This window comes from Rhamphochromis sp. 'chilingali', assembly GCF_963969265.1.
Source record: "Rhamphochromis sp. 'chilingali' genome assembly, chromosome: 13".
Lineage (NCBI taxonomy): Eukaryota > Metazoa > Chordata > Actinopteri > Cichliformes > Cichlidae > Rhamphochromis > Rhamphochromis sp. 'chilingali'.
In genome coordinates this window covers 21,862,051-21,887,469 of record NC_137940.1, presented here as the reverse complement: position 1 = coordinate 21,887,469, position 25,419 = coordinate 21,862,051, and the positions used below count along the sequence as shown (strand labels likewise).

The window sequence follows — 25,419 nt, the reverse complement described above, 5'->3', positions numbered from 1 at the left end:
ACCACCCTTCCTTGTGGCTGACCTGAGTGCCGCTTTCTGTCCCCTTGTTGCATCACACTTGGAGAAGCACTGTACAGTAATTAGCGTCAGTCCTGCTCATCTGCCCACCAGCCTGCCAGTCAGCCTGCTTGTGCGCCTGCCTGCCTGCCAGTGTTCCGCCAACTGCCATGCCCTATTCATGTCCTATTCATCTAGTGCTGAATAAAAGACTGCTTTCCTCGGGACATCCATCCCTCTGCTGGCCTTTATATTTTTGTGGTGAGGCGCAGAAGTGAGGATTAGCATTAAAAGGAATAGACTGCTGAGGTAGACTCGGCAGGAATGCATGAATGCATACTTTAGTTCGGCCAAGCTGCTTTTGTTCGGTTTGGTAGAGATTTTAGTGCGGGAACAATTTATGCCTCATACAGACACCTGTCTGTGAGTGTGTGTGTGGGTTGGTTCTTTTTTTGCTTTTGCTTTTACTTTCATTCAAAAATCTTTTTGAACTGTTTTTGTTCTCGTCCCAATCTCATCGTTTTGTCCCTTTTTTTCCCTCTCGTCGCACTGGTTAAGCGCGTTACCGAATTAATCACTTTATTATTTCTTTTCAAGTGTTGCCTAAATGAGATAGAAGGGTAGAAAGAGATGATGTATGATCTTTTGGCATTCATTTGCACAATTTTTAAAATTCACTGAAATTCAAGTATTCACTGTGTGTGATTTGACGAGTGAGCTGTGAATGTCTTTTAGTCTTGGCTCTAAGATATTTGTCTCGCGTTAAGGTTCAAAGCTGACCCTTTCCACAATCTCGCTGCTACAGATGGCCTGCCAAAGTGTTGGCATCGTCACGTCCACTAACCAACCAGATAGGAATGCAGTATTAGATAACACACACTGATCAACTTTGACACTGGCACACTGGCACAAATTGTAAAGGAGAAAAAAAACACACCAAAAGAAATGGAATGAATGGAGGTAAAATGTGGAAAATGAAGTGTTTGGAATTCCAGCAATGAGTCGTGGCGGCAGAAGCCACGTTTGTATGATGTGTCTCCAGATGTTATTATGACTCCGTTAGGCATGGAAAGAAACAGCCAGGGAATTGTGACCGTTCATTGTGGCCTAAGATTCTGTAAGTTTCATCAATTGTGCGGTCCGCATAACTCAACTTGATGTCGTACCTAAGTTTATTTGATCTATGTTGGCTTGAGATTTCTGAAATCTCCCAGTCTGCAGGTGCCACAGCTATACTAGAGATGCATGCACAGTAGTGCTTTGAGCAAGAAATGCATTGCTTAGGCATTTTCAACATACTGCAAACTTGTTGTCTTTGCTTTATAGAAAAGGGAAACGACTTGTCCAGGTAGTACCTGTCACCCTGTGATGACCCTTAGTAGGAGATGGATAGACGGATGGATGCACCTTTTGTCTAACATTTGTGTGCAGATATCCGGCTGTGTAGTTGGAGCAGGGTAGCATGTTTGCTGATTAACCCAAGGCGAACTGACCTGGTGACCAGAGTAGAGAAGAAAAGTTGATGTGACATTTCAAGCAAAACCACAAATGTCAGCTTCATGGCGTGATAAGCTGGAAAGACAAAACGATCATCAGACCCAGAATTTTTCTCCGATCGTCATGAATATCTGTGTAAAACTTAACAGCTGTAGGTACTGAGAGGTCTGCAATAAAGAGCTGGAATGACCAACGGACTAATAAATATTCCCATCGCTTTAGCTTCTGCTAGCATAGCAAGATGAGTACCTCCGCCTCCCTCGCTCTGACAGTACGTGTGATATATGTCGGCTGGCCTGCAGGCATGTATGGTGTCGCCATAATGGAGTGGTAAAGCAGCAGGCATTATGGATTGAGAGCGAGCCGGCTCGTCCATGAATCTGCCCCTAACTGTTCTTCTGCCTTTGTGGCCGTAACGATCGGCTGGCTTCCCTCTGTCACCATATTTCCTCCATCTTAGTTTAGAAGCAGAGATATATCTCTACATAAAGGCTGACACACAGAGGGCTGGAGAGCCTTGCCTGCTCCCCAACACAAAAGACTTGGGCCTGGTGGTTGATAAAGGCTTATGGAGAGAAGAGGAGCTGATGGCCAGGGGACTGTTGGAAAGACCTATTCTCTTCACAGACAAAGACACACTCTCACTCAAGACACTATCTGTGTGACGCTGTTTGTGAATGCGTGCATGTGCCCTCCTCACTTTTTCTCATCCTTCGCTCTCTCTCGTTCTCTCTCTTCTTTCACACTAACACACACACACACACACACACAGACTTTCTTTCTTGTTAGAAGATGCTAATATAGCACACGACAAAGCCCCAGTAGACAGCTCTCAGACAAAACACTTCCTTTTTAAAGCAGTTCATCTTTATGCAGAGTCTATCCAAAGGCCTGCCAAAGCATGGTCTCTTGAAAAGCAGGATTTTCACCACCGCTCAGTCATTCCTGACATCTATTCAGTCTCACTTCATTAGTGCAGCGGCTGATCACGCTGATGTTTGAGGACATCAGGTTGGTTATTAATTGCTCCCTCTGATACTGAATACGACAGCCTGTCCGCCTTGATAAATCTGCAGCGTGTGTCTTTAGCGGCCTCACCTGTGTGATTTTTTTTATTTTTTTATTTTTTTGCCTACAGAAAAGTGGGTGCGAGGCCGGGCCATCGACCGTGGCGAGGTCGACATCGGGACTCAGCAGAGCCAGGCAATCCCGCCGGGACTTTTTTGGAGGTTTCATATAACTGTGCACCATCCGACCTACATCAAGTTCAATCTTTCTCTTTCACACAACGCACTGCTGGGGGTCTATGGGCGCAGGAACATACCGCCTACACACACTCAGGTAAAGAAGGCCCCATGTCGTAGCGTGCTGTTCACCAGATGGGCATGTTTGCTTCAGCTGCTACAGATCCCATCCACGCTAATGCACCTATTTCTCTCCACTTTGTCCTTGCATCTACACTGAGGCAATATTCAGCGGTGGGGAGTGTTAAGCACTTATTTGAACACGATTACATTATATTCTTTGATCCAGAACTCCTGATACTCCAGGATGCTCTAGACACACACGACACACAATGCTTTTTTTTATATTTAAACATGAGAAATTATTTTAGTTTGAAAGTCTTTTTAAAAACTTCTATTGTGATACACTGGCTGTCTTTTTTGTGCATTTCCTCTAAAACCACATCTCTTTATTTATCAACATCTTTGTTCTTCCCAATCTCAAACTTTGTCAGTGTGCTCATTCAGCCAGACAGAGCATTACAGCAAGCACATTTTCATCCAATCTGACAGCTGGAATAGGTTTTGTTTTGTTTTTTTGGATTCGCTGTTACTTTGTCTCCATTTTGATGTCTCTGGATTTCTTGTCCTAAAAGAGGTGGAAGTTGCATTTTGTTCTTTTCAGTACAAACGCCGATTTGTGTGGAGACAGATGTCCATAAACTGCTTTTATTCATGTTTTGTGAGGCAAATGTGTTAGAACAAACAAAAACAGTTAAATCGATAACTGACTGCAGCAGAGCATGAATTTGCTGTCTGCCTGTTTAACAGGTAGCATTCATGAACCATGAACCAAAAAAAATCACTGCTTTAAACTTGTTCTGACAACACAAAGAGAAAAAAATGTAAATCAGATCAATTAAATTGTGAGTTCAGCTGTATTGAAACACAGTGTTAGAGTTGCTGATGGAAAACTGATGTTTTTTTCTTCTCTAGACTCGTGCGTGTTTTTCTCATACTGAATATGATGCTAATTTTCCAGCTAAGAAAACAAACAAAACATGAGGACAAAGCAATTCTCCCCACATGGACACGTGTCTTTCTAAAACGGCGCACGGGCACCCTAAAAAGTACGGATGCACTCGGTTTTTCGTGAAGAAAACGCTGATGTTAGCGTCTCGTATCGTGCAAAGTGTAGAACAGCATTGTGCCATTCAAGACGCACAGATACAGACAAAAATACAACACACACTGAGTCATCTGCTTTTTAACATCAGTGCGCCCCTGCTCTCGCCTGCATGAAGAGGTCTAATTAGCTGTTTTTGACACTAGTGTGACACACAGCCCTCAGGGGAAATAAGACTCAGCGAGTGCTTGCTAGTTCAAGGAGGTTTGAGGATGGATAGGAGGGGAGGGAGAGAGAGGAGATGAGAGTGGTGGGGGAAGTTAAAGAGGGAGAGAAAGAAGCACGAAAAGGTTAAGACAGATGAAATAATAGTCTGCTCCACTGAAAACCTGGGTGGTAAAGTGTGCCCATGCTATTAGCAGCATGTCAAGTTTTTGAGCCAGCTGCTGTGGAACACGTCTGGTAGAAAAGGGAGATGCGGCTGAAAAAAAGCATTCCTCCTTTCCTTTGGCCTCTGGATTCACATTTGATATGCGCATCATGAATTCTACTCCCCAATTTCTTGTATCCACCCAGTTTTCTAATAGCATTCACGCAGCTAGCCCAACAACAGCCACACGCCACTGCACAAGGTTTGCCTCGCTCATTTCTGTTGGCTTTATGTAGCTTTTGCGAATTCCCATGTTGTTTTTGTTGCTGTTGTTTCCTTCAGACTGGTTGATAATGCTGTTTCCTGGTTGTGTTGTATTCAGTTTGACTTTGTAAAACTGCTGGATGGGAAGGCCCTGCCCAGGTCCTTGACTGATCCCGTCTCAGCTGCCAAAGCTCCCAAAGGCCTGCTACTGAGCGGCCTCCAAGAAACAGGCTTCATCGAGTACATGGACCCCGGCACCTGGCACCTGGCTCTCTACAACGACGGCCGCAACCTGGAGCAGGTGTTACTCCACAGCACTCCCATAGGTGAGGAGGATTAGCTTTTTTTCTTCTGTATTTGTCTTGCTTTACATGTGTTCCTCTGATAACGTCTCAGGGCTGCTTCACTCTCTCGTTCTGTCTTCCTTTTTATCTGCGGATATGCAGACATGTAAGGACATGGTCAAGAGTGGTGTGAAACTCATTGACATTCGAAGGGAACTTTTCCTATTATGCGAGTGAGTTTGGCATGGCAGAGACAGCCGTTAGAAAGGGGAGGACAGCTCCTGTAGTAATGACAGGGCTTGCTAACTGCAGCTCATTGCTATGACACACACGGATGGCAGTGTAAATTGAAGGATGTGAATAATGCAAGAGTATGTGGCTGAATATAGACAAGTGGATAATTACCAGGGCAGTTTCTTCACTCCCACTTTGCCCAGTAGTCCTTAAGAGAATACAGTGTTGAAATAACCAAAAAAAAAAAGTGTTGGGAAATGTAGTAGCACAGTAATGCCATGGAGCAACTTGGTAATTTCCATGTTAATACACTCACACGCATATCGTGAGCGACCCTCCATGAAAAAAAAGTCTATATTTTGGGATGTTTTTCCTCGCGCGTCTCTTATGACGAGGTTTTCCTATTATTCAGGAAATGATCAGGAACATTATGCGTGGCTGACGTGATGCTTTTAGGCTAAATATGTATCAACAACCCCTTCAAAACCCAAGTTGCAAGCCAATCAGTAAACAGCTCCACAGAGGCAAAACATTGTACTGAAGACATCTTTCATCGTCATATTGACAGAGTCTTTTTTACAATGACTGACAGCGTGCGACAGCTAAACACAGATTTTATTTCAGAGCTGTCAAACATTTGTTGACACGTGTGCTGTCTGTAAAGTCTGGAATAGACCAGACTTTCTGTTTTTTTCCCCAGTCACATATTTCGTGATAAACAGGAACCAGGAAGAATTTTTGTTGCCTCTCTTTAGTAATCAAAAACAAACAGAGGAACAACAGATGGCCTTAGTCTACCGGCCTTTAGTTTGCCGAGGTTGTTCAAAACAATTAATCGAGCGATACAGCTTGAAAGGCAAAAATAATATTAATGGATTGGGGTCAAAGATCATTTTACTGCCTATTTACACATCTGAAAGAAGTTACGGCGGGACACCGCTTACTTTCAGAGGCAGAAGATGAAAGCCGCCCAGCCACTGTGCGGTAAATCCTAATAAGGGACACAATATAGTGTAGACCGAGAATTGAACCTTGATGATGAGGAGAGGAGGGAGAATTGAGATGATCTCTGTCGGGAAACTGAGCTTTTCCGCAGCCAGTGGTAACTGGATACATCGAAGAAACGAGAGAGAATAAATAAGCGAAAAGCGACCGTGAAAATAAATAAATAAAGTAAGATGAAATCAATAGAGTGTGGAGTATGACAAGAAGTAAAAATATGAGCACAAAGATGATAGGACAATACCTGAAATGGGGCTGATTGCGGTTTTTGAAAAAAAAAATTGCTTGTTGCTTTGGGATGTAAAACATGATTGCAAGAGTAATGAGACGTGGGGCTACCTGAGAGAGAGAAAACCCTGTCATGGATGTTCACAGTAGTCATTATCTTGGGGGGGAAACAAAAGATGAAAAGAAGAAAGAATCAAGTTGGGTTCGATCGTTTAAAATCACATGTGTTGTCAGCGGATAACTGACCTTTGTCGTTCGGAAGATATTTTGTTCTGTCATCCTTTCACGGGCCATCTCACACGCACACACACGAGCAGAACACAGTCATATCGTACTTGCTTGCAGCTAAAAATTGTCTGCATAAATTCTGATATAGATTCTGTAATGCATGTCGATGTGTGCGTACAGTATCTTGGTGATTCTATGGTATATAAATGGATGCCATAAAAAAATACTGAAAAGGTACACGCTGATTTCAAAATAGATGCCATTATGAGAGTCAGATTGCATTTTCAAACATATTCTCTGCTGTAAAAAATGCCGGCAGATGCGGATAAAGCTCCTTTTTTCCTGTTCCGCTGATACCGACGTTTACATGTAGGCCACTTTGCCAGCACCGTCTTCTTTTTAAATCTGCTTAGGGAGAGAGTGCTGCTCCCTGCAGGGCTGTTAATTATACATAATTGCTTATTCACCTGCCATCACACGTGTGCTTGAATATTGCCTCTTTAAAACAATGGCCATAAGAAAAAGGAAAAAAAATCTGGGAAAGTTTCCTTCATAACTTTTAATAAAAAAGAGGATAAACAAAACTGGTGGTTGGCTAGAGGCTGGATACTTCTAGTTAGCTGAGCAGCCATTTCATCTTTTTTTTTTCATAAATTCATAAAGCCCAAGGGTCATAAAGCATGGCTGAATCTTTACGGGCTCATAAAGTACAATTGGAATGCTTATTTGACCAATCAGATCACTTGGCTGGAAGCACCAATTTTATAATAGCATTTAACTTCAATAACTTATGGCATGAGTGATTTCTAACTGGCCGGGGTTTAGTCAGTGGAAAGAAGAGAGTGGGCGTCTCATGAATGCCCACACACGTGCACACTCACACACATACACGCTGTAACAAATAGAGGCATAGCTTTCTTATGCATTACCTCTTAATTGCCCGGAGAGTTTTATGTTTGAGACATTGACCTGAAAAGATACAGAGCTTATATCACTGCTGCAACCCTGCAGCCTTGTGAGAGATCTGACGGATCGCTCGCCTGCGCCCGATTCAAAAGCAACTCTGTGACCTTGCAGATGAGTTTTTGTTCATTACATGTGTCAGGTGCCACAGTCAATATTGGAATTTGTGCATAGGAGGCTCTTTTTTTTCTTCCCCCGAGCGTGAGAAAGAGAAACATTTGTGATTTCTCCCGACTGTGTGGGAGAGAAGATGATTGCCACTCCTTCTCTCCATCAGTGTGACGATGACAGGTGATGGAGGTGAAAATGACTTTGGTTTCTGTAGTGATGCGCTGCTGTGGAGGATAACGCTGCGCTGCCGGCTACTGGCAGGGCCTGTCTCATTAGCATGTGTCACACGCGCCTCAAGGCGGGTGTCACATAATAACTTTGTGTGCATGTGTTTGTAAGCGTGTGTGTGCGTGAGCCGTGCCACTGAAGGATTTGTCATCCATGCTCCCTGAGCAGAGCGAGCCAGGGGACTGCAGCGGTTTGACTCTGGAGTTGATCCCTGTTCAGAGGAGAGCGAGCAGGACGGCGCAGGGTCAAATAAAGGATGACATCCTCGACACTCATTTTAATTACTTTATCTAGCTTAGATGGAGCTCGCCTGCCACGAGACAACCTGCAGCATGGTTCAAATCCCCAGCTCTGCCAGCTGCTGATTCTTCTTCACCAGAAACTTGTGTCTTGAGCAGAGCTGAGAGCGAGGCTCCTGTAATGCTCTAAAATCATGAAAGCGCGCTCCGTTTTTATCTCCCCTATCTGCTCGGGCCCGGAGAATGAGCTCTGACATGATGGACGTATCAATAAGAGAAAAAGGGAGAAGAGTAAAAAAGAAGTTTTTCCTTTTGAAGTCTGATTGTGGATTACGATGAAATGCACATAGCCTACAGAGGGATAGGATGAAACGCACACATCCAGATGAGACAATGCTCTAGTAGAAACAAGCATCACATTGATCTTTTGCAATGCCCAGAGTGCATCTACTGTAGCGACGCGCCATTGTATATTCTCCACTTACTCGTGCACTCACAATGTCAGATTTTATGTTGTTCCAGTCTCGTTCCAAACTGCGGCCCGTGTAAACAGTTTGTTGATTAAGCCTTGATGTGTGTAAATTTGCGTACCGCGTGTTTCCAACCTGTAATGCAGTATAATGTGCTTAGTGCTACTGAGTGTAAGTGAGTGCTTGGCCGTTCCCCAGAGAGTGATAGCAGCTGGATCAGACTAATCTAATATAGCCCCTGTGTCTGGGGAGCCATCCATTGCTTATCAGATCTCTCATTCAATAACAGTGAGCCATGTCAGCTTATGGAGTTACATGCAGAATATTTTCAAGTTCTTGTATTATTTTCTGGCTTTTATGTTCTGATGTGTGTGTTTGTTTGTGCGCGTGGGTATGCAGACTCAATGGACGGCTGCTCCACAGACTGTAATGGAAATGGAGAGTGTGTCGCTGGACACTGCCACTGCTTTGCTGGATTCTTGGGTCCTGACTGTGCCAAAGGTAAGAAATATCTATCTGTCTGTCTGTCTGTCTGTCTGTCTGTCTGTCTAATTTCAGTAAAAGAGCAAGTTTAAAAGAAATGCGTCTTTCATATTTTCCAGCCTCCCAACACAGTCTGGAGGGACTTTTTGTAGCCCTGAGCCTGTTCACTTCTGCTGAAAATGTTTCTAAAAGTTGTCACAAATGTGTAATTCACTTATATATGTATATATATATATATGTGTATATATATATATATATATATATATATATATATATATACATATATATATTTGTATAAAGATTTAGTGATGTTCCAAAACAGCTACAAAGTCATTTTTGCTTTGCAAACTTTGCAAGTCCTGACATTTTTGCACGGTATTATTTCATCATGCGGATGAATACACACATATATGCAGGGTTTTTCCAAGCACAAAATGGGCTTTTGCTGTTCTCATGCTGTCTTCACATGAGTGTGTGATATCTTACTAAACAATGCTGTTTCCAGTCTGTGGAGTTTTCTGTGATTTTATGGCCAACAACCACACATTTGTGTAAAAGTCTTCTGTAGATTTTATATTATTATATTATTTCTGTATATTTTGCTTTTGAGGGGGAAGACTTTCTGAAGTTTTTTCATAGTTTTTAGACATCGGCTGCTTTTTCATTCATTTTCAGTCCTGTCCTTGTACCTGACCATTTTGTTAAGCTACTTAACAATGACCGACAAGTCATTCAAGCATAAAACAGCCCCCGAACTCAAGAGATGAACCAGTGTTGTTTCTCCACAGAAGACACAGTATCTGTCTGTTTGTTATTAGCAAAAACACATGATTTGGTTCCTTTTCTGTAGTTGGATCTCTAAAAATGCCAAAGATAACACAATGAGACAGGGAAAAAATGCCATTTTTGCACCAACAAGGTGATTCCCGGGGATTTATTAGCTGGAGGCTTGACATGGTGCAGTTTGTAAACTGTAAACTGGACAATTTTCTTCAAAAAAGCACAGAAAAAGAAGTGGCAGACCAAAGAACATATCGGATGGACAACATCTGAAAGTCTTGTCCTTAAGTAATAGAAAAAGAATTCAGCAAAGACCAGGACTGAGAGCTGTATCTGACCCTTCTTGGGGGGTTTCAGCCAGTGATGTTGGACAGCTTGTCAAGTTTATGTAATTATGAATGCAGAAAAGTACAGTTAGATTTTGATCCACGATGCAGTGCCGTCTGAAAAAAGCTTGCAGTGGCAGAATGCAGCTGTAGCTTTTATTCTGATATATAATTAATAATTAATACTAGTATAATAAATTTCAACGCTTTCTTCTTTTTGAAGCAAGAGTAAAGTAAATAATTGTTTTAGTTACTTCAGTAAGAGCTACCTTGTCAGTGGCTACTGGGTGAATTAGAGTACAATAGTGTAGATGGGGAGTGAACAGGCTCCGGTTTGCACAGATTTGCTCTAAACCTTCACGTTTCCTCCAACGTTGTTTCTCAATAAACACCTTCCCCGTAGCTCAGTGAGCACCACCCTTAATTTCTGATAAACTGTGACATGTCTGCATGAAGTCGTACATCGTATCAAGTCGGTGAAGACATCAGCAGCTGAACTCTTTTGGCTAGTCTTCATTACTGACCGGATCTTGTTTGCTCCCGTTTGCTCTACCTCCCTCCCTCTGCATCTCCACGGACAGATGCTCTATTTCCTCTCCCTCTCTCTCTCCCTCTTCTGCATTCTCCCCAAGAGTCAGTCTTTGTAAAAATTATTGTAGTTGAATCTGTCTCATTGTGTCGAAACAGGTGATATGATATCACTTCCTATGATTTATTTACGCTCATCATTTATTCATACGCTCCTGCCGTCTTTGCTCATTTGCTCGTGCTGTAATATCCTCTGCTCGAAAAAGTTAGACAGCAAGTTTTAGCACGAGCCGTAAAATGTGAAGTGTGATTTTATTACCGTGTGGCACAGAGCGTTCGATTTTACAACGGATCAAACAAACACGGGACACACGAGGCCCTCATTGCAAATTATTCGAGAGAAAAAGGCAATGGCTTTGGATCATCTTTTTAATGCATTTGAACTTCCTGAGCTCTGACTGCGAGCGTGACTTCTATTCTACCTGTCATTACATTAGCCACACAGCTTTCCATCTCTGCATGGAGATAGCGCTGCCTCATTCTTTAAATCCCTAATGCTCTCTTTCCTAATCTTCGTTTTCACGATTGTTTTCACGGCCCGTTCAGAATGAGTGAGGTGACGTTGGGAGGATTTTCTACAATTCCTGGGTTGCCGTGGTAGCCAGGCTCAGGTGGTGCTTGAGTAAATTGAAACAGCGTGAGGGATAAGCTGGAGTGTGTGCGCGTGTGTACAGGTGTGTGTGTGTGTGTGCGTGAGGGAGAGAGAGGAAAAGACAGGGAGACAGAGGCTGCTTGAGGATTTGCTGAATCTGCGCACTACTGAGATAAGAGAGCGTAGCCCCACTCACGGTAGGTTACCACGGTCTTCCAGCTAATATACTGCAGCACTGTGTGTGTGTTTGTGCATAGGTGTACTACAGAATATGTGAGTGTAATCTGTGTTTGTCCTGTTGCAGATTCATGCCCCGTGTTGTGCAGCGGTAACGGCATGTATGAGAAAGGAAGGTGCGTGTGCCTGGAAGGGTGGAAGGGGGCAGAGTGCAACGTGGAGGAAGGTCAGTGCATCGATCCCACCTGCTCCAACCACGGCACCTGCATCCAGGGCATCTGCATATGCAGTCCGGCCTACAAGGGTGTTAATTGTGAACAAGGTAAGAACTGTTGTTTACACTGCTAAAAAGAAGAAGAAGAAAGGGCTCCACTTGCACACAAATGACTTTGCTCTTTTTATTAAAAGCAAGAATTGAATTTAACACCACCCTAATCAATATTTTTATATTGAGCAAGGATCAAATGACTTTGTGTGATACTAAAGGGATCCCACAGACTGACGGACCATGAGAGTCTCTGCAGAGCATTTTACCCTCGTCAGTTTTCACTTTTACATCCCCAAATTGCAAATTTCCTTTCCCGGATGAACTTCATACAGCCTTTGTCCTCGCCCACACTGCAGCTGGAGCAGCCAGCTGTTTTTTACCTGCTGCACCACATGGCAGGCAGACAAAGTTAGAAACATGATAGTGAACTTAATTTTGTTGCGTCTCCTGCCCTGACCCCATCGGGCTGCAGCAGAAGGATGCCCCTCGCTGGTTCTTCCTGTTATAAGAGAGTTTTTCTTCTCACTGTCACTGAGCTTGCTCGTAGCAGGTCATCAGATTGTTGGGGCTTACTCTATATAATTGCAGAGTCCTTAACTTTCACTATAAAACACCTTGAGGTGACAGTTGTTGTGATTTAGCACAATATAATAATTTTATAAATGGCTCACATCTTTTAAAAATCAACATTTTTGTAACCTGAAGTCAGACCTGAACCGTGAATTAGTGACTATTTTGTTTCCATCTTCATCTTCTGAACATTTTTTCCCAGTTGGGAAAATCACATTGAAAAATACTTATTCTTCTTTTATCCTTTCTTTTCCTTTTATTTCAACAAACCAAAGTAAGAATCTCGTGAAATGTAAGCAAATGTCAACAATGTTATTGAGAGATCAAACTGTAAAGCACGATGAGAAGTCTAGCTTTAGAACTTCAAAACACGTTCATGCGGCTCGGAAAGACCAAGAAAAAAGAAATGTTGTTGAACAGTAACTATTTGTAACACTGGCAAAGTAAATAATGTCTTAGACATTCAAATACTGTCTGAGAGTGTCGCATTCACAAAGAGACAGTCTGAACAAAAGCTGATGGAGACGTAAACACCTTTACTAATGCTACAACTACTGCTCTACTACCACTACTAATAATATTTATGTTAATAGGAAAATTGCAGACATTTAATTCTAAACATGTAGACTAAAGCTTTAGCTGTTTTGACATAATATATTTTAATAAGTGACCTTTTCACTTTTCAAACCAGAAGACAAAACGAGTTTCAAACATTATAGAATCGTGACCACATTTCACTTTTTAATGTTTCACATAATAAACCCACATTCAAGAAAAACCTCCTTCCAAATATCCCAGTTTTGGCTTATCTAAAAACTGTAGCAGCAGACAGGTCCGATGGTCCTTGTCATACATGCATCTTTCAGGACAGACTGCTCAGGCCTTGCTTTTTCTTTTTCTCCTTCTTTTTTTCTCTTTTGAAACAATCATCACACCTCCAGGCTAAATGTGTTTCCTCATAAAGAGAAATGGGGGGTGTGGCAGTAAACAGATTGAAGATACTCAGCATGCAAATGTCAGTTTAGTATCATTGTGATTCTGTGTATAATATACGCAGAGTGGCAAGAAAGAATTTGGCCTGTGCGCGTTTCATGGAGAGGGTAAGAACATCTATTCAGACTGACTTAAGCAGGAAAAACGGTCACTAAACCTTCGCTATCGGTTAGGCTTTCCTGGAAGCAACAAATGGCATTCTCGGCATAGCAGGAAAAAGACCTGTAAGCAAAGGAAGTAAAAAACAATGACAGTACAATTGATTCGAGCAGGTAGTTAAGGCAGCTTGCAGCTGTGGAGTAAAACAAGCCTTGGGCGTTTGCCACATCCCCTTCATTGTAAAACCATCCAATAAATTACCAAAAAACAAACAAAGCTGCAATATTTGAAAACAATTATGACGTTACACCTGACAGAAACACCGATGGCACAGCTGTCCTAAAGACCTCCGCTGCTGCCTTCTCTGTCTCGGCCTGCAGAGACTGAATCACGTGTTTGACCTTGAGCGGCGAAGCTGAGCTGAGCCGAGTTTAGCCGAACTTTGCTGAGCTTTGGCTCGGTGCTCAGGGCTGTAATTACACACACTAACACAGCGTAGCATGGACCACCGTGACACACATACACAAACACACAGCCGCACACCAACCAACCCATTTCACCCCTTATCAAAGCCTCGGCTCTAAGTGTCCTATGAAGTGTAATGTTGTGGAACAGATACAGGGATTGTATCTGGGGTGGTTAACTCCTGGATGGGATGCAAAGAACACTGCTTTCATACTCGGTGAACTGATAATTATAACGAGACAGGCTCTCGCCGCCCCCCCTCCCCTTCGCTCCTTCCTTTCACCTCTGACTCAGCCGTGCTTTTATATTCCACCCTCCCCTCCGTCCGCAGTGGACTGTGTAGACCCTCAGTGCGGCGGGCACGGCGTGTGCGTGCGTGGGGAGTGTGTGTGCTCGGCGGGCTGGGCGGGAGTGAGCTGCGATGACCCGCTGCCAGCCTGTCAGGAGCAGTGTTCGGGACATGGCACCTATCTCCCAGAGTCAGACACCTGCACCTGCCAGCCCAACTGGACGGGACCAGACTGCTACACCGGTAAGAGCTGAGGATTATTGTTCACACACAGGAAAAAAGAAAACAACCAAAACAAAAAAAAAAAAAAACACTGAAAATTGAAAGTGCACATCGCTAGGTTGCCAGTGTTCTGGTAGCACGCATGGTCTTGCCAGATACTATTTTCTGGGGATTTGATAGACATGAGAGAAATGTGGATTGGAGCCACACTGTGAGCTGTGTGTATGCGCCTCTACATGCATGTGTGTTCGCATGGGCGTTTTGTGCACTCACTCTTCATGCTAGTCGTAAATGAGATTTCCTCTCATGAATCTTTGAGTGCAGCAGCTATGCCGCAACACACATGCTCATGCGCGTACAAATACACAGGCGCTCGGACGCTCGCATTCCCTTTTAGCTAAATGAGGAAAGAAAATTACAGTGAGAAAAATGTGTTCTTTAAAAGACTTCTTTTCTCATTTTTGCTGCAAGGCCTGTTAGAGATCGCAACTCTGAGGAGCATTCAGCTTGGCATTTAAAAGCTCGCCAACATTTATAACATACCTGAGCACAACATGTTAGTTAGTGAGTGTTTGTTAAATATAAAAAGCCTTGATAGATCTGAAAGGACTTTTATTCTGCTTGCTTGCAAAGACAGCAATTCTTTACCGATTATGAAGGAAAAAGACTAGAACAAGGCGAGCCAAGCAAGTCTACTGTGGTGTCTAAACATAGGTTACAGCGTGGCGTGGAACACAGTGGGGGGGAAAAAAGAAGTTTCCTCGTCCTTGCAGTGTGAGCTGACAGAGAGGAAAATAGCCATTTTAAGGTTGGCTTTTCTCTGGTTCCACCAGACTAACTTAATGCTGGCGTTGGGAAGAATCCTCCTTGCCATGCACACCGATGATTTGCAAGCAATTGGCATTAGCACCTGCTTTCAGGTGTGTGCATGCCTTATTATAGTGATATAGCCCATGATAATGATAGACCGTGGCTGAATATCTGAGATATGAGCGGCCTCCCTCTACCTGCCGGGCTTTTAATCAAAAGGACCCAGCAATTCTATGTCCTGGTCTTGTTGAGGCATAGCTAAGTTAATGTAATTCTAATAGAGAGCCTAAAAAAACCTCTCCAACTTTAATCCACTTTTTCCTCCCTCTCCATGCTATGTATATTTAAATTGAAATAACTTTTTACTGCAGCTGGATAAGTAGTCTTTGTGTGCCTCCAGCACTTTGCTCTCTTTACTGATGGATGAGGCTTTGCCTCTGCAGAGGGAGAGAGCGAGGGAGAGCTGGATGCAGAGGCGAAGTACAGAGAAAAGGAAATAGACAAAAACAGGAGGAAAGAATTTTAAATGCACGTTGCAAGACAGAGGGGAAGAAAGTTACGGAGAAAAGAGAAAGTTAACAGAGAAGATGATGGAAAATGAAGAAAGAGGAAAAAGAGGTATTAACATACCCAACATATCTGATCAAAATGTCAGAAAAGAATAATAGAGCTGAATTGAAATCCCTGTAGTTTAAATATGCGGTGCAAATACGAATCATTTGGCTGTTATGAGTGTATTCACTCTTCTCCTCCTTCAGGGAGCTCAGCTATTAGAGGTGGGAAGATTGTGTATTGTGAGAACGTAGACTCTTTAGTCTCTGAGATTATCTTTTTCTATCGCTTGTTATTTTTTTTCTCACCTGTATCCAATGGCTCACCCCCAACTCCTTGAAACTTCTTTCTGCTCTCTGCGTCCCCGGTGCCTCTTTTACATTTTTCCCCTCTTCCACCGCTCAATTCCTCCATATGTTCCACTCCCTCTCATTCCCTTCCCCTCTCACACTTAAATGCTTTTTTTTCTCACGCATATCTCCACCCACCTGTTCGGCAGAGCTGTGCCCGGTGCCATGTGGCAGCCACGGCGTTTGCTCAGAAGGCCAGTGCCAGTGCGGGGAGGGTTGGATTGGCGCTGCGTGCGACCAGAGAGCATGCCATCCTCGCTGCGAAGAGCACGGCCAGTGCCACGATGGGACCTGCGTGTGCCAACCTGGCTGGGAGGGAGAGCACTGTAACATTGGTGAGCGGTGCCCGAGTCCACGTGGGAGTGTTCGGTTGTCTTGTGATATTTTGATGAGTATGATTAATGCGTTTACAAAAAAAAGAGGTGTTGTTGTTGTTCTTTGGATGTTTTCCATTTACAATCATTCTGGTTTTACGCAATTCTCACTTATTTGTTCCCGCAGTTACTCATGATTTGGATGTCGTAGTGAAAGGTAATTTATTTTTACTCAGGTGATAAATTTCACATTGTGCTCCTCCAGCGTCCTCACAAGCGCTAAAACTCTGTGTCTGTGTGCACGAACACGTGGGACACACCTTTTCAGATGGCTGCCCGGGGTTGTGCAGCGGGCACGGGCGCTGTACCCTGGAGCAGAGCGGCTGGCGTTGCGTCTGCCAGGCTGGATGGAGTGGGCCTGGATGCAGCGTTGTCATGGAAACTGACTGCAGTGATGGAACAGACAACGACGGAGGTGAAATTCTACCATCTTCTGTCATTTTCCATCTCTTTACCTCTTTCTTTTCTGTCTTTCGGGCAGATTGTCCCTTCTACCCTGTTACTTCTTGTTCAGTTTCCATCTAAACAAAAAAAGAAAAAATCAGCCTCATTGTTCCTCCCCTTCATCGCACTGTGCTGTCCCAGTCCTGCTGAGACTCCCGAAGAGTCCTGCTGGACATTATTATACTGAATACGTATTTGTGTGTGTGTATGCCTCTTCATTTTGTGCGAGTGTGTTTGTCTGCTTTTCCTCTTATCACAGCTAAATGTCTAATATGCATACCACCTGCTAGGATAAAAGGCACTCAGAGAAAATTTCCCAAGTCCAAATACAGCAAACCATGCATAATAGATTTCTGCTTCTTTTTTGCTTATGGTTGTCAGGTGGCAGGTGAGAGGTTTGTGTCTCAAGGCCATGTAGTTGTGTTTTCCTAGCTGAAGAAAGGAACATTTCAGCGATGGCAGGATCTCTACTCATTACAATCATTCCGTCGCCATATCGGTCCCATCTGCAGCTCTTTTACAAAATAAAAAAGGTAGTTGTAAGGATGTAGTGCACTATTGCATTGCTTTCAACTGTGCCCATTCACTTTGAAACTCTATCAAATATCCATTATGGGCATGGCTGTTAAGCCGTGGATGTAATCCATCATTGCAAACAAGGTAGTGTTGCTTTTGTTTGGAGGAAAACCCTTTTTCCCTTTTTTTTGTTTGTGGCTCCAAGTTTTTTGATTAGAGTTGTTTGAATCAGCCACAGGAAACCACAAACACATACATATTTTCTCTGGTTTCTGGTTGCACAGGTTTCTTTTTAGGTAGCTACAAAGCAACTCTTTTTTTTCCGTCTCCACATTGTTTACACAAACTGCATGATTGACTCAGCGACACCTCACAAAATCGGCGCTGATGGATGTTCAGCACATGAATTACAGGTCCTTATTTTGGATTATAACGTCAGAGCCCGGGCAATAAAAAATGTTTTGTAGACTGTAAAATAAGGGCTGAATAGAGGAAAGGAGTCCTAGCAGGACTGTGCCTTGGCAGCGGTGTGGTTATGCTTCAGTATTGTATCGATGGATTATGTCTTTTTGTTCGGTCTATTTTTGTGTGTGCGTGTGTTCATTTGTGGTTTTTAAGGAATAAAGGACTGTTGTAGTGATGAATAGCATTAACTGTTTATTCAGTCACACATTTCTTCATTTAATGGTGCACTTTCACCATTTTTTTACATAAATGTCAGCATACTGCTTAAGGGAATACTATCCACCCTGGGAAAAATACAGTGTCTTCTGTGGTACTGAGGGAGTTTTGTCAGATCTGTAAGAAATGATGACATCAGGAGTTATCTCAGCTAGCTACAAAGTTAGATAAAACAAAGTATTAGAATTTGAAGACATAAGATTAACTTATCGAGCTAGTCTTGGAGCTTTTCCCGGGTTAAGTTTGGGTAGACACTGAGTGCATTGGCAGGCCATCACGGGGCTATATGTTAAGGTTGAAACAATTAAGTATCTGCTGTTATAAGGAGATCTGACATCCTGGATTCTTGTTGTCTGACACTCTGACAGCCTCGTGTCTGGTTTTCTGGCATGATGCTGGAAGGAGCCAGCCAGCAAACACTCCAGGAAGTCACTGCCCTGCCAAGAAATAGTTTGACCCACAACCTGCCCTGCCATCCCCATAAAACTGCAAACTGTTGTTATGGTTTTTGTTTGGATGAGGAAAAAAAATATGATTTTTAATTTGTAATCTTTAAAGCTGCTTATTGGTTTTAATACCTTTGAACAAAGCCAGCTCGACTGTTTTCCTGATGCATCCACTTTTAGGCTAATCAGTTGCTGGCAGTAAACATATTCTGAACAGAGTGGTATCTAGATTTTCTCATCTGACTCTCAGCAAGAAATTACATTTTCTAAAATTTCAAACTGTTCCTGTAAAACCAGGGTTTTAAACATAAGGCCTGTGGCCCGGAATCAACCCTGCAAAGACTCCAATCCTACACGCTTTGGGAAACGTGAAGGACATTTGGTACCTACTGCGTTCTCATAAGTTTTACAACTACACCAAAATTATTAAATAACAGATGAGCAATCACATGTCAGAAAAGCTTCAGGTTTTTTCCCCCTCTATCTGCACATATTTCTGTCAGGTTCACAGTAAAGAAAAAGAAAAATAGGACATTTTCTATTAATTAATTAAAAAAACTTCTGTTTTATAATGTAATTACAGGACAGTCTGGGCAGTGAGCTACCAGAACTTCTCTGCAATTTTACACATTTAATTTTTAAAATTTAAGCCCAAAGAATTGTACTGACAGATTTCTTTAATTTACTACTGCAGAATTACTTAATGCTAACATAGAAAAACTGAGATGCATTATTAATTTGCACTTCATTTTCTTATATTGAGATCTTAGGGATTAAATGTGCAGTTAAACTTCTTTGCACCCACAGAAAAGGGAGTTTCACTGGTCCGTCCCACTTAAGATCAAAGTGGGCTGAATGTATCTCACAATGTAAAATTAGTTTGATTCCTTGATGTAAAAGACACTGTTCCCAGCACTTCACTTCTTTCACCTTGTGTCAGGTTACAGCTTTAGTCCAGAATGGATTCAATTCATTTTTCAGCTGTAAATCTTTTTCTTTGAGATTCTTGTAAATTTATAAAAACAAAAATATGACATGTACATAAGTACTCACAGCCTTTGCTCCCTACTTCGGTGAAGCACCTTCAGCAGCACCTTATACCCTCTTTTCAAGTCTGATGCCGCAAGCTTGGCAAACCTATTTTTGGGCAGTTTCACTCATTCTTCTTTGTAAAACCTCTCAAGCTCCGTCAGTCTGGATGGAGAGCGACACTCGAGGAGGTTCACAGAGCGGTCCCAAAGCTGGTTCTTTGTTATCTTGGCTGTGTACTCCAGAGCACTCTGGAGCAGATTATCATCAGGGATGTCTCTGTATGTTGCTTCATTCATCTTTCACTCGACCCTGACTAGACTAACAGTTCCTGCTGCCCCACAGCATAATGCTGCCACCACCGTGCTTCCTATAGGGATGTCATTGTCCATATGAGAAGCGGTGCCTGGGTTCCTCCAGACATGATGTCTTGCATTCAGGTCAAAGAGTTCAATTTTTGTTTTATTAGAGCAGAAAATTTTATTTCTCATTGTCTGGAGTCCTTCAGGTGACTTCTGGTAAACTCCAGGTGGGCTGTCATGAGCCTTTTACTGAGTGGCTTTCCTCTGGCCACTCTATCATGCAGGTCTGATTGTTAAAGTGCTGCAGAAAAGGTTGGCTTCCCGTCTCCATAGATCAACACTGATGTTCTGTCAAAGCGAACATTGGATCACTTTCTCAGTCACTCATGTTTGCCAGGCGGCTCTTCAAGAAGTCCCGGTGGTTCCCATTTACAGCTGAGGATTTATGAAGTCCACTGTGCTCATTGGGACTTTCAATGCTGCAGGAGTTTTTCTGTACCTTCCCCAGATCTGTGCCTCAATACTGTTCTATCTCAGAGGTCTGTAGACAGTTTCTTGGACTTCATGGCTTGGTTTGAGTTTAGCACAGGTGGACTGAGTGATCGGTCAAGTGGTCAAAACATCTGACAGATGATTGGTGGAAACAAGATGCACCTGAGCTCAATTTTCAATGTAACGGAAAAGACTGTGAATATTTATGCACATGTTAAATTTTAATTTGTTTTTATTTTGAATGAATTTTAAGCTGAAATTTAGCTGTTGCTAAGTTGGCTCTTTTTTCTTTGGGGCAGGTAACCATATCATAATGGCAACGAGTTGTGATGAGGTATCAGCTAGCAGCTAATTAGCACTAAGTAACACACCAAAATATCAAAATTTCCCTGAGCAAACTTCTTGGTCTGTTTGTACAATTATTAGCACATTTTTGTAGAAGGCTATAAACATGCTTTTTTCTGCTTTGAAGTCGGACATTTTAACAAGGGAGACTATTTGCTTTTGGAGCCAGCCTCAATTTGAGGGACTGCAGATTTTGGCACGTTCGTGTCGCCTTCATTTTCCAGCTCCTTGGGGTGCAGTTTGAGCTCATCCCACATGAGACTAAAAGACAGGATTTGATTTAATATATTTTTTTCTTTGTGAAAGAGTAGGTTAAGTAGAGGTTGATGTAGCGAGCAGATGGAAGCCAGACAAAAAAAAGATGCAGTGAATACACTCTATGGCAGTATATGCAAAATGGGATCACTGTAAACATACTGCATTAAAATACCATATGAATATTAATCTTCAAATGTCTAAATGTCTGTACTGAAGGTGTGAAAGTGTTCACTTTACTTGTGCTTATGCCAAAGAAGTGCTTGCTGACAACGCCTTATGCAGTCGGTTCCTACTTCTCTTACATTGCAGTACTTCCACCTCTCTGCGCAGCTTTTCAAATGCCATAATTTCCAGCCGCACAATTCAGCCATCGCTCTTAATTGGCAGATATATGGTAGGCTCTCATAGCCTTCTCTCGACGCAATCTTTTTGTCTCTGAAGATAGACAGAGATGGAATGATGCTATCACAAGTAATCAGAGAATAAAGAAGAACGTTGAAGAGAGAGTTTCAATTATTCTGCCTGGATGGGAGCGAAGAAAAAAATGTATTGTGCTTTCTGTTGAAGAAAAAAATAGAAAAAGAGCATTTATTCTGCACATCTGAGCAGTAAAATCACATGCACATACATATTTATATGTATTACACGTGTTCCAAATTTCCATTTTTACTGCTCGTCTTTGTGCGCAGCGTTTAAGAGCCGCGCCTCCCTAATAAGCTACAAACTTGTCTGTTCCTTGAATGATATTTCAAATTCAATTAATAATGTGCTTTCAAGTTCAGATAGTGAATCTTATGGAATTCAGCCATTGTACTGAGTTATCTTTGCAGGGGGAGGTTATAATAGAATATTGTTGGCCTTTAGCTCCCTGCTCTGTGGTCAGATGCATTTAAATGTCAGCACTGTTTCCTGCCTTTTCAGAAACAGGCTTGAAATAGGAAACACAAATGCCAGCCTGGGTCCTATTACCTGCCGCCCTGCTTTGTATCCGTGGCTCATTGTTTATGCCAGCCTTTTATGGATCACATTCAAATAATGCTGGCGATTCAAGTCTGATTTATAGCAATAGATGCTATAATTGTACTCTGATGGCCCCTAATAAATTTCATTTGATTGATTCTTGTGATAACGATGATGCATGCATAGTTCGTTATTGCAGATCGCATTACTCCGAAAGAGTTTCTCACTGGCCGGCACTGCAAGAATCATTTATTTGATATTATGTCTGAGGTTTTATTGGGTCTGCTTCTAGTCTTTTACTGAAGGTGCATAGAGTACCTTGGCCTTGGTCCTCTTAACCTTATAGCCACTTACAAATATTAAAGCCTGTGTTAATTATGCATTCTAAGGTGAAGTAGTAAATTTAATTCCCCTCTAAACCACCTCTTCTGTGGTGCTTGTTTGAAAATGCGTGCCTTTTTGCTACTGTTGGTCTTCTCTTTTGTACAATTTTAACCTCCTGTGCGTTTCAGATGGCCTGTTGGACTGCGTAGATCCCGATTGCTGCGAGCAGCTGAGCTGTGGCTCTGACCCCCTGTGCCAGGGTTCGGCCGACCCGTTGGCCCTGCTGCAGCAGGGCTCGCTTCCCCTCACCACACCCCATTCTCCCACCAGCACGCACACTCACAGCTTCTACCACCGCATCCGCTTCCTTCTTGGCAAGGCGGCCACACACACTCTCCCTGGAGACGTGCCCTTTGATACCAGGTATGCGCTTATTTACTCTTTGTGCCGTATTCTTATATGTAGTCTAGTATTTGTGTTTGCGCATCCATGCTCTCGAGTTGTTCGACTGCACGGTGCGCTGAAAGACCTCAGGAGTAGACGATGGACAAATACATCCATTTTAATGACTTGCAACGTCCACTGGATGTCATTTGTTTAATGAGGATTTGTGTTTGCATGTGAATGGGGCATGTCGTGTGTTCAAGCGCCTGCACGTACATCTGTTACCCTGAAGATCGGCAGTCACACGACAGCACATTGTTCCTTCTTCCAGGATCCGTGTCAGAATCCAGCTACAGAGTGTTTGTTTGGTACATATTAATGCTTTATGTGTCATTCAGTTACACCAGTCGTAAAGGTGTCACCATAAATTTTTCAGCACCCTCTGACTGCTGTCTAAGAGCGCAAATCCATCTCAGCGACATTATGATGACCTAGAAAATTTGGTTTGGAAAACAAAAGGGGATACCACTCTGAAAAATGGCAAAGTGCTTCTTTTTTTCCCCGACCCGTTGGTTCACTTGTAGAATAAACAAATAAATTAATTATGTGGCATTTTTTTCTGAGGGGAAATCGATTGCAGCTTTCAGGACAGGAGTAACAAACGGGACTACGCAGTCACCCGGAGAACACCTCACCATCCTTCATTTATCCTTTTTTCCGGAGTAACAGATTGACTCCATCGTGAATGTGTGCGTACGTGTGTGCGTGTGCAACGCATGTATCGGCCTAAATCTGTCTTTATTGCACCGGGGCAGCTGTTAGTCCAGGTTCAAGCAGTGTAATCTATTCTTTACCTGCAAAATCAAGATGAATATTTTCAAATGGGAGAGATGCTTCTCATCATTTAGGGCCTTTTTAAAGAACAACCTGGCCTGCTTTGTTTTTTTCTTGGTTTTTTTGCTGCAGGTAGCGCTGTCACTGTAATATAAAAATGATGTGGAAGTTTTGGTCTCTTTATGACAAGGTGTTGAAAGGTTTTACTGTGGGTGAAGCTATATTTGTGATCCTTGTATCCTGGCAGTCTCTGGCAGACTTTTTTCTGTGCTGAAGAATGGAATTGTACTGAGAAGAATAAACTCAGCTGCTTTTTTATTCGCACAAGGTCATCTGGCAAGTGCATCACAATGTGCCTCTCTCTTCAAACAGTGATTATGTTCTCCATCACTGTAAACCTGTCATCTCTCCCTCTCTTTGTTTATCTCCATCTCTTTTTTCCCTCTCCCTCTCTCTCTCTCGTCTTTGTTTTGGCAGTCGGGTAGCTGTGATCCGAGGTAGCGTTGTGCTGCAGGATGGCTCTCCTCTCGTTGGAGTCAACATCTCTTTTCCGCAGCACCCCGAGTATGGTTACACCATAAGTAGGCAGGATGGAAGGTACAAATTTAGGCACAAGAGACACACAAAAAACTACATTTCTAATTCCTTTTCTCCTCCAAACTTAGTTGCTCCTCATTTCTCTCCAGCTTTGACCTGGTGACCTTGGGCGCCATGTCTATGACCTTGATGTTCCAGCGTCCACCCTTCCTCCCTCAAACACGAACCATCTGGTCCCCAAATAACAACTTCCTGGTTCTAGATCAGGTGACAATGTCCAGGGAGGAACCTCAAGCTCCTAAATGTGACATCAGGAGCGTTCTGAGTCCCTATCCTCTCGTCCTGCCCTACCCACTTTCCAGATACACCGCATCGTGTGCAGAGAAGGGGCCAGCCATACCTGAGCTACAGGTAAAATCCCTGTTGACAGACGTAATCACTGTTCTCAAACACAAGCCCACGACTATGGTAGCTATGTGATGGTGCTGATTTCCTGATATCTTTTCTCACCTAATTAACTGAACATAATTGCCTGGATTTAGTCATAAAGAAATAAAAATAGCAAGAGTAACGAAGCATTTAATGTGTGCGTGTGAGTGTCAGCGAGAATGAAGCTTACATAAACTTTGTAACAGCTCAGCAACAAACCAACCTGGCCTCACACGATTGAGACAAACAGGATTGTGCAAATTTAGCTCGATTCATATTTGCATCATGCAAACACCAAATGAACAAAATGCAAATGTGTGCTACATCCATACACTTCCCCACCACAAAAGCAAATTAAGTACCTGAAAATCAGATGTGAAGGTCATTCAGGTGGTTACATATTTACTTCACAATGTAGCGCCAAAGATTGGATTTTTTTGTTGTTCACAGAAAGCAGGACCTCACCCTGTGACTTTTTTTTCTCTCTCACTACATTTGTTTTTTGTGGTTTTTTGGTAGATTAAAAGCACAAAGCACATTATTCCTTTTCGCTCTCGCTTGAAAATATCATCATTCAAGGCCACAGATACACTATCTGCACTTTGTATCAACAGAACATCAAAACGAATGAAGGGACATTTTTTATCTTAACTTAGCTCACACAAGCATCGGGTAAATAAATGGAAAGAACAGCACTGACAGTTCGTACATGTAACATGTTCATTGACTATAGTGAACACAGGCAGCTGGTTAAATGAAAAACTTTATGAATAGAGTAATACAGTATATACTGGATATACAGTGCTGTGCAAAAGTCTTGGGTCACCCCTCATTTATCTATATCTTACTAGGAAAACCGGAAATGCATCCAGCAACTTACTGAAACATGTGCAAGCATACTTGTCGGTGTATGTTTGTATTATCTTTGACGTTTGCTTCCAAGAAGCCAGGCTATCAAGAAGTCATTCGTACAGAAAGGGTAAAGAATGCTGAAATACACAAGAACTGGACTAAAGATTGGCCTACAGGCTCTACC

General features: G+C 42.7%; 1 protein-coding gene across 1 annotated transcript in view; it reads left to right on the top strand.

Annotated features, from left to right (window-relative positions):
- The window catches only part of tenm1 (teneurin transmembrane protein 1), a 198,384-nt gene that overhangs the window by 104,837 nt on the left and 68,128 nt on the right, over positions 1-25,419 (top strand). Inside the window, exons 7-17 of the mRNA XM_080900924.1 lie at positions 2,633-2,835; positions 4,596-4,803; positions 8,864-8,965; positions 11,538-11,732; positions 14,137-14,337; positions 16,178-16,363; positions 16,530-16,559; positions 16,671-16,817; positions 22,388-22,622; positions 23,895-24,014; positions 24,104-24,365. Coding sequence (XP_080757050.1) covers positions 2,633-2,835; positions 4,596-4,803; positions 8,864-8,965; positions 11,538-11,732; positions 14,137-14,337; positions 16,178-16,363; positions 16,530-16,559; positions 16,671-16,817; positions 22,388-22,622; positions 23,895-24,014; positions 24,104-24,365 — 1,889 coding nt within the window. The remainder of the gene's footprint in view (positions 1-2,632; positions 2,836-4,595; positions 4,804-8,863; positions 8,966-11,537; positions 11,733-14,136; positions 14,338-16,177; positions 16,364-16,529; positions 16,560-16,670; positions 16,818-22,387; positions 22,623-23,894; positions 24,015-24,103; positions 24,366-25,419) is intronic.